Genomic DNA, 12,600 nt, shown 5'->3' on the forward strand with positions numbered 1-12,600 from the left:
CTATTGGCACAAATCAGCAAAAGAAAAAAAAAAAGAACTTTTACTGATTCTTTCTAGAGGAAAGAGGGAACCGAATGTCTGTTTCAGGTCAAAGTGATGCCTAGAATTTAACAAAAGACATGGTTTGGGTGTACAAGAAAGGATCCACCTGGAAAGAACAAGCTGGAATTTGATCGGTCATCAGAAAAGCTAACTGACGGTTTTTGAAGAGCTCAGGCAAAATGATCTTCATTCACTTGCTACTCCTACCCCCTTCTGGGAAAAGGCTTGCCTGAGCTGTAGAACTTCTATGAGGCCCATTTTTAATCTCTGTAAAGGGTCTGAATTAAATACTTTCTAAATTCCCTTCCTGCTTCAACAATTGGCCCCTACTACTAATCCTAAAGAATCTGCCTCAAACAAGCATCTACTTAATACTTTTGGAACAAGGCACTCTGCTCTCCTTTGATAGCTTGTTCATCTGTCCCAGTTCCTTGTGAAGATTTTTCTGTTAACCTCCCTCAGCAACAATTCCAACGTGATTCAGTTCAACAAACATTGATGATAACAACTAGCTAGAATTTATATAGCACTTTAAGGTTTATGAAGCACTTTCCTTATGCTATCTCATTTGATCCTCTCAATGATCCTGTAAGGTAGGTGCTTTCATTTCCCCCATTTTACAGCTGAGACATTTAGCATAAAAACCCTACTGGCTTGTCTAGGGTCACACAACTGAGTTAAAATTTGCATTTGGGCTGTCTTGACTCTAAGTCCTGTGCTCTGTCCATTGTACCATCCAGTTGTTGCCTCCTGCCCATGCCCACCATGAAACACTTTGACTTACTAAACACTGTATGTGTTAAGTGCTGAGGAGGATATATGAGTTTTAAAAAATAAATATTTAAAAATAATGATTTAAAAATAACGATTTTAAAAATAAAGAGAGTCCAAATCTTAAAGGAAGTAACAGTCTAATGAGAGGGTAGAAGAAGAGATCCTCAAAATGACGTAGACCAGTGCACTTACTACAAGGCAGATTGTGATAAGGGCCAAGAGTGGGTAAGGCATAAATTTGAAGAAAGGCCATTCTATTTTTGAGACTTCATGGAGCTGGTGGCATTCAGGTTGGACCCTAAAAGGAGGGAGGGATCTCAACTTGACCAAGGGAAGAGTGGAGATGAAGAGATCTCTTCTGTGTGGAGAAGATGGAATGAACAGACACTTAGAAGAAGACAGCAGAATGAGATTATAGGAAGGAGAGTGGTTAAATGTAGCTGAAGGACCAGCTTGATGTAAGGATGTATAGTTAGGTCAGAGCCAGAGAGTGGAGGGCCTCAGATGCCAGGGTGAGAGTTTAAACTTTTTCTGGTAGGCAATAGGAAACTACTGAAGATTCTGAGTAGAAGAGTGATATTTTCATAATGGTAGCATTAGGGAGATTACTCAGAGAGCAGTGTGGAGGGCATTATGGAGTAGAGATTGATGGCAAGTTAAAAGACCAAGTAGGAGAATTCTACAATAGCCTTAGCAAAAAGAGATGTAGGCCTGAACTAGGATGGAGATAGTGGGGGTAGAGAAGAGATACCAGAAATGAGAGCTATTGTAGAGATAGAAATGACAGGATTTATCAATGAATTGGATGATGAAGGATGAGGAAGAGGTGCCAAAGTTATGATTCTGGCTGACTGGGAGGATGATAATATCATTAACAGAAATAGACAGGTCAGGAAAAAGAGGTTCGAGAGGCAAGAGAATAATATATTCCTAGAATTTAGAGTCTCAGTTTTAGATATATTGATTTCGAGGTACCAACATGCCATGCAAATGAACACATCCAACAGGAGGAAATTGAAAATACAGGAATTAACTCATGTTTCAATGCCATTCAACAAACATTTATTAAACGCTTACCACCATATTAGACTCAAGGAGATTCGTTCTACTGGGTTTAGGGTGGTGGGGAGACTAAACAAAAATATGGACAAAAGTAAATAAAGTATGTTCAAAGTAATACAAAATGATTCCAAAAGGGAGAGAGTACTAAAAACTTGGGGAATCAGAAAAGATCTCATGGTTTCTGTGCTGGGTTTTGAAGGAACCTGGAATTCTATGCTGGGGATGTGAGGAGTGAATGCCTCCATTATGGTGGACCATTTGGATAAAATCCTGGATCTAAGAGATGGAACCTCACCTATAGAGAACAGTGAACAGGTCAGTCTGATTATAATGTGAAGTGTGTAAAGAGATGTAATAAAGATAAAGTTGTAAATGTAGATCAGTGGTTCCCAAACTTTTTTGGCCTACCGTCCCCTTTCCAGAAAAAAATATTACTTAGCACTCCTGGAAATTAATTTTTTGAAATTTTAATAGCAATTTATAGGAAAGATAAATGCACCTGTAACTATCACCACCTTCCTGGATCACTGCAGCACCCACCAGGGGGTGGTGGTGCCCACTTTGGGAATCACTGATATAGACTGTGAAATGTCTTAAATATCTGAAAGAGGATTTTTAGGCAGCCAGTGAAGATTGTTTAGTGTTGGTAGTGGTGCTGAGGGCTAACGTACTCAGGTTTGATTTTAGGAAGAATTAGACCAGAAAGGTAGGAGGGAGCAAGAATGTGGTGGACTTCAGATGCCAGGCTGAGGAGTTTTGTATATTGTCCCCAAAGCAATAAGAAGCTAATGGATGTTTAAGTGAGGGGTGATGTGCTCATATCTATGTTTTAGGAATGTGAATTTGGAAGCTGTGTGAAGAATGAATTGAAGAAGGAGTGACTAGAAACAGACACTAAATTAATAAGTAATTACCACTGTCTAGGTAAGAGGTGATGAGGACCTGGACCAAAGTAGAGGCTGTGTGAGTGATATAGTAGGGCTGAGATGAACAAGACTTAGAGACTAGTCTGATACCAAGGGGAAAGGAAGACTTATGGATGACTCCAGCGTTGTGAATCGAGGTGACTAGAAGGCTGATGATGCAAGTAATAGAAATGGAGCATGGGTAGAGAAGGGATGGGTATGAGAGGGAGTTTTGTTTTCAATATCCTGAGGTTGGCTATACCCATAAGATGCCAAGGTAGAGATATTCTGTTGTCAGCATTATGGGACTGGAATTTAGGAGCATTATTAGGGCTGGACAAATTTGAGAGGCTTAATAAATGCTTTTTATTCTTTTGTATAGATGATAACTAAATCCATAAGGGCTGAGGAAACCCCTGAGAGAAACTGTAGAGAGAAAAAAGAAGCAGACTCAGGACCCAGCATTGGGGAAAATCCATGAGTAGGCAGGAGAATGACAGACACTAACACAACAGGCAAAAGTGACTGAGGAGTATTCAGTCAAGCAGGAGGAAAACATGGAGAGGAGAATGTCACAGAAACCAAAGTTAGAGAAACCAACTACATAGTGGAAGTGATGAACAGTGACAATTGATAACTCCAGAGAGAAAAGATTCATTTGATGCCTAGAGTTGGGAATCAGATTGTAAAGGATTGAGGTGTTTGTGGGAAATGGGAAAATGGAAGAGTGGAATTGGGACGGTTTTTTTTTTCTTAGGAGTTTGGTTGTGATATGTTGGAAGGTGTCTAGAAGGGGAGTCAATCAAGATGGTTGATTGGATACTCCATTTCATATGAGTAGGAGCTCTTGAAGGACCTGGTGTTGTTTAATCTGCACAAGACAAGGCTAGGAGGAGGGAAGAAGAAACATAATTGCTTTCACAAAGTATTTAAAAGGCTCTCATGTAGGAAAACATGACTCTTTCTCTAGGTCCTATAATACTAATTTCTTTTCTAAACCTTGAGTCACCATGGATTGTCCTCATGAAACCATTTAAAGTTTGGAATGTTGTTATAAAAATAATAGAGCCCCGCAATGTTAGAATTGAAAGAGATCTTAGAGATTAATAACACTGACTTATAGTTAACATTTTAAAGTTTGCAAAGCTCTTTCAGTTGTTATTTCACTTGATAACTTACCTTGTTGAAGAGCCATTTGTTGTTTTTTAACTAAACCCATTTTATAGATGAGTAAACTGAGCAAACTCAGAGAGAAACAAAGAGACAGGGCTAGAACATGGGTCTTTGATTTCTCATTCAACACTGTATCTTTTAAGTTTTACACACATCCAATGAAGGCTGCATGCTTGCCATATACTCTTAAATGAACAAGAAACAGATCAGACTCTTGTCAACATGGCACTGCCCCACGGGTGATGTGGCTTCCCAGTTCTATGGGCACCAGTGTGTATGCTGCCCTCCTGCCCTCAATGCCTGGGGGTCTGGACAATGGCTTCTTTTTCCAGGATGGATAGGTTTGCAGGAAAGAGGGGGCATTCAGAGACTCTGAGATCTGGGCAACCAGCCAGAGGAATCTGACCTCTCTTGTACATTTGCTCTATTTCCCAGGACTGATTAGATGAGGAGAAGGAAAGGCCTAATGTGGATGCAGTGAGAGAGGGTATAACTGGAATGAACCAAGGTGAAAGGTGAGAAAATAAAAGACTTTTTAAATCATTGGACAAATCATGAAGATTTAGATTCATTTGCTATCAGTTTTTCCCTATTCTCTTTAGGACCAAGTTCAAATGCATAGGTTATTGTGGTAGGGCTTCTATAATCTGATCCAAATCTACCTATTGAAATTTATCTGCTCTTGCTCTGCAATCAGACTCACCTATCCCTTTCCGGGATAATTTATCCCTATTCTTCTTCTTCCTGTCTTTGCTCATGTTCTTTCCTTCACCTGCAATGTCCTTCTTATTTCTGTCTACAAAGGATCTGCCAGGCATTAGGCTGAAAAGACAAAAAGAAATAGTCCCTGGGTTCAGGGAGCTTACTGAGGGATATAAGATGCCCACATTGATATAAAACTATAAAAAGTCATTTTAAATAAATTAAATCAAATGAGATAATATCTGTAAAGCACTTTGTAAACCTTAAAACACTAGTGGTTATTATTATTATTATTATCACAAATCAATTTCAAGAGAAAATTCTCAAAACTTGAGGGGATGGAAATCAGAGAAATCCTTGTGTAGTAAGTGGCATTTGTATAAAAGGTTGGAAGGTGGAATATTGTATATCTGGGGGTGCCTGCAAGGTTGAGGGAACCGTCAATAGAAAAGAGGGATGGGAAAGTATAGTGCTTTCTGCTTTAGGCATATAGAATCTGAGATGCTTATGGGGCATCTAGTTTGAAACGTCCAGTAGGCAACTGGTGATCCTGGACTGGTGCTCAGATGAGAGAGCATGGCTAGATAAGGTTGGGCATCATCTCCACAGAGAAGACAATTAAATGTACGGGAGCTGATGAAGTCACTGGAAGCATAGAGAGGGAGGGAGAAAAGCCATACAATAGACAACCATAAGGAATACCTACCCTCGTTAGGCAACAGATGATGATCCATAAAAGGAGATCATGGAGTGGTCAGTAGGTAGGAGAGAGACCAAGAGTGGGCAGTGTCACAAAAACCAAGAGATGAAAGAATAGAAGATGGTCAATTGTTCCAAATGTTTCATGGAAGGTAAGAAGGATGAGGATTGAGACAAGGCTACTTGATTAGAAATTAAGAAATCATTGGTAATTTTGGAACGTACATGTTATATTGGATGATGGATTGGAAGGCAGATTGCAAAGAATGGAAAAGTGAATATGAGTTTCCTCATATTTCCTCATCTATTTACTTTCAGAAGTAAAGGTAAGGGGTATAAACAACTTTTTTTCCAAGGGAGGGAATAGGCATATAGGAGGTTAAATTGAACACATGGAAGGGTCTGTAGAGTTTTTGTTTTGTTTTGTTTTTTAGAATGAAGAGACTTGAGCATGGTTGTAAGGAATAGGGAAAGAAATAAGAGAGTTAGAGATGAAAGATTCAAAAGGTGGGGATGTTTGGGGAAGCGATCTGCTAGAGATGGGAAAGTACAAGATTAAAGGTACAGGTAGAGGGGTTGGCCTCGTTAAAGATAAAGGCCACATCTTCATTAGAGACCGGAGTGAAGGATAGAATGGAGGATGAGGTCAAGGGATCATGAGGCATAGAAGAAGAGGGAGCTCGTGGCGAATGCCCATGCTTTTCTCAGTAAAGTAGGAGATGAATTTCTCAGCTGAGAGTAGAAGAAGAAAGGATAGTGTGGGAGATTTGAAGAAATAGCTGAAAAAAGTCACTACAGGGAATGGGATGGAAACTCAAGTAGGGAGGAGTAAAAAAAAAAATGCCTTATTGCAATAATTGAAACTAGGCAACAAATGTGTAGTCTATGTTTAGGATAAATCAGAGATGAGGACTGACCAAAAGCAGGGATATAAACCAGTAGGCTATCATAATAGTCCATTCATCATCAGGTCCTAAAGTAAAGGCCCTTTAGAGGTCCTGTGAGTAGGGAGAAGATGATAGATGTAAAAGACATTATGGAGGTAGGACCAACAAGGCTTGACATTCGGTATTGCATTCAGAGGCGAGCATTCAAATTCTTAGTCGGATACTTTGAGTATTCACTGTTTGATCTTTGCCAAGTCACTTAATCTCTCTGGACCTTGGTTTTCTCATCTGTAAAATGAGGTTGAGTTAGATGACACTGAAGGTACCTTCCATATTTAAGTCAATGCTCTTATCATTTTCTGATTGAAATGGAAGGTTAAAGGAGAGGGGAAAGTTAAGGATGACTAAGGTATGAACCTGGGTGACTGGAAGAATGGTGGTACTATTGATGGACTGGGAAGTTTGGAGCAGTGATGGACTTTGGGGGAAATAAATGAGTTCAGTTTTAAACAGATTGAGTTTAAGATGCTTCCAGTTGAAGATGCCCAGAAGACCTGATTTCAAAACCAGCTTCTGATGCTTCCTTGTTGGGTGACCCTGGAAAGTCACTTAACTTCTGTTTGCCTCAGTTTCTTGAACTATAAAATGGGGATAATAGTAGCACCCATCTCCCAGGAGTGTTGTAAAACAAAATGAGATATTTGTAAAGTACTTCACAAACTTTAAAGAGATATATAAAGGGCAGCTAGATGGCTCAGTGGATAATGAGCCAGGCCTGGAAATGGGAGGTCTTAGGTTCAAAATTGGCCTTAGACACTTTCTAGCTGTGTGATCCTGGGCAATTCACTTAACCCCATGGTTTAGTGGCTTAGCCCTTACTTCTCTTCTGCCTTAGAACTAGTATTTAGTATAAATTCAAAGACATGAGGTAACAATTGTTCATGGGCAAGCTGAGCCATAATAAAAATGACAATTTTACCTAAATTAATTTACCGATTCAGTGACCTACCAATCAAATTATACCAAAATTATTTTATAGAGCTAGAAAAAAATTACAAATTCCATCTGTAAGAACAAAAGTCTCTTTTTGTAGTGGCAAAAAACTGGAAACTGAAGGGTGTTCATCAATTGAAGAATGGCTTTAATGGAATAGTATTGGGCCAAAAGAAATGACAAACAACTTGACCATAAAAAAATCTGGAAAGATTTATATGGAAGTGATGCAAAGTGAAATGAACAGAACCAGGAGAGCACTGCACACAGTAACCACAATATTATATGATGATCAACTGTAAATGACTTAACTATTATCAGAAATGGAAGGTTTCAGAACAACTCCAAGGGACTCATGAAATAGGCTATCCACTACCAGAACTAATAAAGTCTAAATACAGATTGAAGCATGCCATTCATCACTTTATTTCTTCCATGAATTTTTCTCTAGTATAAATGATATGTGTCTTATTTCATAATGTGGTGAACATGGAAATATGTACTACATGATAACATGAGTATAGCCTATATAATTTTATGTGTTGTCTTGGGAGGGAAGAGGGAAGGAGAAAACATGGATCACAAAATATCAGAATTATTAAATATCATATCTACATGTAATCTGGAAAAAATTAATTTAAAAAAGGCAAATGAGGACTTAGAAGAGATTGTTAGGTGCAGTTAAGAGACTAAGGTAACTTAAAAGAGAACAGTTTTAGGACAATAGTGGTGTGTAAAAAGTCAGATTGCAAGGGACTTACAAAAGAGTGAGAGGTGAAGTGGAAAGAAGAGAAAATAGATATACAGCATAAGGGGATGGTAGAGTCAAGTCTCCCCCAAAGAATGAGAAGATCTAAATAAGTTCATATTCTATGGGACAGAAGTCAGTGTGAAAAGAGAAACTGGGGATGAAAGGAGAATGATTTTGAGGGCTGTAGGTCCTTGGAGAGGAAAGGCATGGGATCTAAAAGCACAAGAGTAGGTTTAAGATACTTTAATTGTTGGATAAGTAAATTTATTTCAGGCAAAAGAATTTCCTTAGTAACTGAGTAACATAAGAAGGCATGTCTACCATGGAGCTGAGGACAAGTGCAAATGATGTAGGCAATGAGAAAAGGAAGCAGGGCTGGGAAAGAGGAAGAGAGACAGACAGACAGACAGACAGACAGACAGACAGACAGACAGACAGAATTTTTGCTGTCTAATGGTTCACCTTTTATGGCTTCTCATTTCCTTTTAAGTTCCTGAAGGTGGGTGTTCCTCAAGGTTGCTGTCCCCGGGCACTTACTATAGTTTCAGTCATCACCTCCACACAAACAGGTCTGTATTCCAAAGAGATAAAAAGGTCAGGGGGTGGAGAAAGACTTACTTGTACAAAAATATTTATAGCAGCTATTTTTGCAAAGAATTGGAAATTGAGTTGTTCATCAGTTGAGGTTGAGCTAAACAAGTTGGGATATGATTGTAATAGAACATTGTACTTTTGTCCTAAGGGAAATGATGAGGATGATTTCTGAAAAACCTGGAAAGACTTACATGAACTGATGCAAAATGAAATGAGCAGAAGCAGGACATTGTACATAGTAACAGCAATATATTGCCTGATGAATAATTATGAATGACTTAGCTACTCTTAGCAATATAGGTATCCAAGAAAATTCCTAAGGACTCATGATAAAAAATGCTATCTGCCTCCAGAGAAAGAACTGATGGACTCAATAAAGATAGATACATACTATATTTTACTTTCTTTCTTAAAGTAAAACTTACTTTGTTTTTGTTCGAGTTCTCTTCCACAAAATGACTGATGTGGAAAAATGTTTTAAATTATTGTATGTGTAAAAGCTATATCTATCTGATTGCTTGCTATCTCAGGGAGGGAAGAGAAGGGGAAGAGAGGGAGAATTGGGCTCAAATTTTTCAAAATGAAGGTTAAAATTATATAAATATATAAACAATTTTTTATTAAAAAATGGAGCTGGAAGACATGACCTCTAACATTCCCTTAGGAATAAAAGAGAATATTTGCATCTTACCTCTAAATGCTGCCAGGATATGGCTGCCTAAATATCTTTTTACACCTCAAATTCAATTATCCCCAAAAGGAGCTTTCCCCCTAAGCTTATTCCTATTTTCTAGCACCTATCCCCTCCTCTATTCCCACGGTCACTAATCCTGGTACAATTCTTTATTAACACCCATCTAGACCTCTTATCACTACTGTAGGTCTTCCCATTGTTGTAATCTCCCATTCCTACATCCAATCTCTTTTTCAACACTGCTGCTGAGAATATAGATTTAATGTCACTCCTCTGCTCAAAATGCTTCACTGGCTCCTACTGTTTTCTGAAAATATTTAAAATCCTTAGCAAGTCATTCAAATCTCCCTCCCCTCCCAATTCATTTTACTTTACACTTTACCTCTCTCCTTTATGTATCCTGCTCAGTCCAACTTCAACTACTCTGCTCCTGGAACATGGACTCCTTTTCTTTCCTAATTCCTCCTCCCACCCCAGTACCAAAAGGTGTTCAAATACCCTCAGTCAGAATTATTCCATAGCACAATCCCCATAGGCCATAGCTCCATCCCAGAATCCCAGACTCTTAAGACCTGGAAGGGACCATAGAGTCTGGTCCAATTTATAGCCAAACAAAATTCTCCTTTAACATAACCAGTAAGGGATTATCTATCTAGCCTTTGCTTAAAGGATACCAGTGAGGGAGGCCTTCCTTCTTCTAAAAGTAGCTCTTTCTACTTTTGGATGGCTCTAATCTAAATAGCCTTCATTTACCTCCCCTCAGCTTCTACTTCTTGGCTCTTTGAACTGTTCCTTGTACCCAAAGCAAACAAATATAATCCCTCTTCCTCCAGAGAGCACTTCCAAAGCTGGCAAATAATTATCTTGTCTCTCACACCTCCTCCCCTACCTAATTCAGATCTTTTCCCGCATCCTCATTTATTTACTTGACCACACACCTATGCCTTTTGCCTCTTTAAACCTAAATCTAAAGACCCCTTAACTCCTCATTCAATTATTCAGCACCTAATGTAAAATGCCAGTATTTGCCCTGTCTAACCTGAGCTCTGAAGACAGACCTAGGTAAATACTAAGGTTTTAGGGAAATGAAGATTTACTATGTGAAGGACGTTGTGCTAGGTGTCAAGGAAGACACAACGAAAAGCAGGTCAGTTCCTGCTCTTGGGAGACTAACGATCTAATGGGGAACACAAAATATACAAAGAACATTGAGGAAATATCTTTGGGATCAGGACACACAGGTCCCAAGAAACTGAGGCTCTACCCAGGAAGTGTGAGATATTTTAAATCAAGACAAGTCACGAGTAGGGAAGAAATTAATCAAGTTCTAGAGCTTTTCAAATGAAACCATTTTAGAGAACAGCTGTGGGTCAGCTAGTCAGTTTTTACATTCATTTCTGGTTCCCAGTATCTATTTCTCCCTAATAAATAGCTCTTTTATGTTTTGGCTGTATCAATTAATTCTCAGCCAAATATTATTTGTCCATATATGAGCAGATGCTCAGAAACAACATTTCTGGGCAACTTCTGGAAGGTAATGTCACCAGACATAGATTGCTAGATATCTGAATGCAACCCTAGCTTTATTAAAACACAGAATCAATATTAAGCCCTGTGATTACATAGATTTTCAATAACATTTCATTTGATTCCACGTCCCAATTTTCTAGTGGATTGTCTTGTTCTGCTCTATCATTTCCCCTTCAAAGAAACCTTGGGAGATTTCAATAACCTATACAAACAAAATGTCTCATAGCACGAGACGAGGCAGGATGATGAATTTCATTGATGAATACCTTTTACTGCTGATATTCTCAGAAGTCTTAGGAAATCCTTATCAACTATTATGACTTACCTTAGTTATTTTTCACATAAATCGATTAAAATAATACCAATTCAACTCAAGACTCTGAGGGAAAGTAAATATATATGGACCACTCTCTTTTGTTTTAACTGTAAAGACCAGTAAGCACTATTGTTCCAAATTCTAAATTCTACTCTCTCATGTGTATGTCACAAGAAGATCAGGTTAAAACCTCACAGCAAGCAGCACTTTGCATGCCAAAGAGAAAAAAAAAAAAAAAGCCCATCCATATCTTTGGCACAATGGAGGGAATAACTTTGTTACAGAGACTATGCAGCATCAGTGGAAGGATAGACTTGGCACGAATCTTAGATATGAAAATTTTAACTTTCTCTGGGGATTTCAAGCAAATTCAGTCAAAACAAACAGAATCTTATCAAGATCCAGAAAGATCTAGAGAAGACTAAGTTATAGCAAAGCTAAAATAAATCATCCCAGGCAATTTCAGGGGGATGGTATATATGTATGTATGTATGTTTATATATATATATATATACATATATATATACATACACACACATACATTTGTGCATATGTGTATATATTATATGCATGTAGACACACAAACCTAAATATTATGTGTTTGTACAAATTTAAATATATATTTATATCAGTTCATTACACGCACATATACATATATTTCAGTTAAGCTTGGCAAAAACATAAGAGATTAGTCATATTTTCCTGTAGAAGGAATTTTAATTATTTGTCCCCAAAGACTAACAGAGCCCTTAAAAATGTCTACAGTGTTCAATTTATACATGGAAGAAATTTATAGTCTAATTTTCTCAATTACTAATAGAAGAAACGTACATAATCTGATCACCAAAGTACATAAAAATAGATCTTTTAGAGTACAGATGAGTCATTTCAGAACTCTAATNTGTATGTTTATATATATATATATATATATATATATATATATATATATATATATATACACACACACATACATTTGTGCATATGTGTATATATTATATGCATGTAGACACACAAACCTAAATATTATGTGTTTGTACAAATTTAAATATATATTTATATCAGTTCATTACACGCACATATACATATATTTCAGTTAAGCTTGGCAAAAACATAAGAGATTAGTCATATTTTCCTGTAGAAGGAATTTTAATTATTTGTCCCCAAAGACTAACAGAGCCCTTAAAAATGTCTACAGTGTTCAATTTATACATGGAAGAAATTTATAGTCTAATTTTCTCAATTACTAATAGAAGAAACGTACATAATCTGATCACCAAAGTACATAAAAATAGATCTTTTAGAGTACAGATGAGTCATTTCAGAACTCTAATGCCATCTGCTGGATCCTGAAGTACAAAATCTATCTGTAAGTAACACAATAAAAAGCTCTCTATCGGGTACTTCAAGGCATTAAAGGCCAAGATGGGATTGGACATTGAAGCAAAATATATAGAACATTAAACAGAATTAATATATGG

The 12,600-nt window shown here is 37.6% G+C and overlaps 1 protein-coding gene across 1 annotated transcript in view; it reads right to left on the minus strand.

Annotated features, from left to right (window-relative positions):
* The window catches only part of C1H3orf20 (chromosome 1 C3orf20 homolog), an 83,346-nt gene extending 74,879 nt beyond the window's left edge, over positions 1-8,467 (minus strand). The window contains exons 1-2 of the mRNA XM_044676072.1: positions 8,451-8,467; positions 4,660-4,778 (exon numbers count right to left, since the gene is read on the minus strand). Of these exons, the coding sequence (XP_044532007.1) occupies positions 4,660-4,778; positions 8,451-8,467 (136 nt within the window). The remainder of the gene's footprint in view (positions 1-4,659; positions 4,779-8,450) is intronic.
* Between the last annotated feature and the right edge of the window lie 4,133 nt (positions 8,468-12,600).

Source organism: Gracilinanus agilis, chromosome 1, assembly GCF_016433145.1.
Source record: "Gracilinanus agilis isolate LMUSP501 chromosome 1, AgileGrace, whole genome shotgun sequence".
Taxonomy (NCBI): domain Eukaryota; kingdom Metazoa; phylum Chordata; class Mammalia; order Didelphimorphia; family Didelphidae; genus Gracilinanus; species Gracilinanus agilis.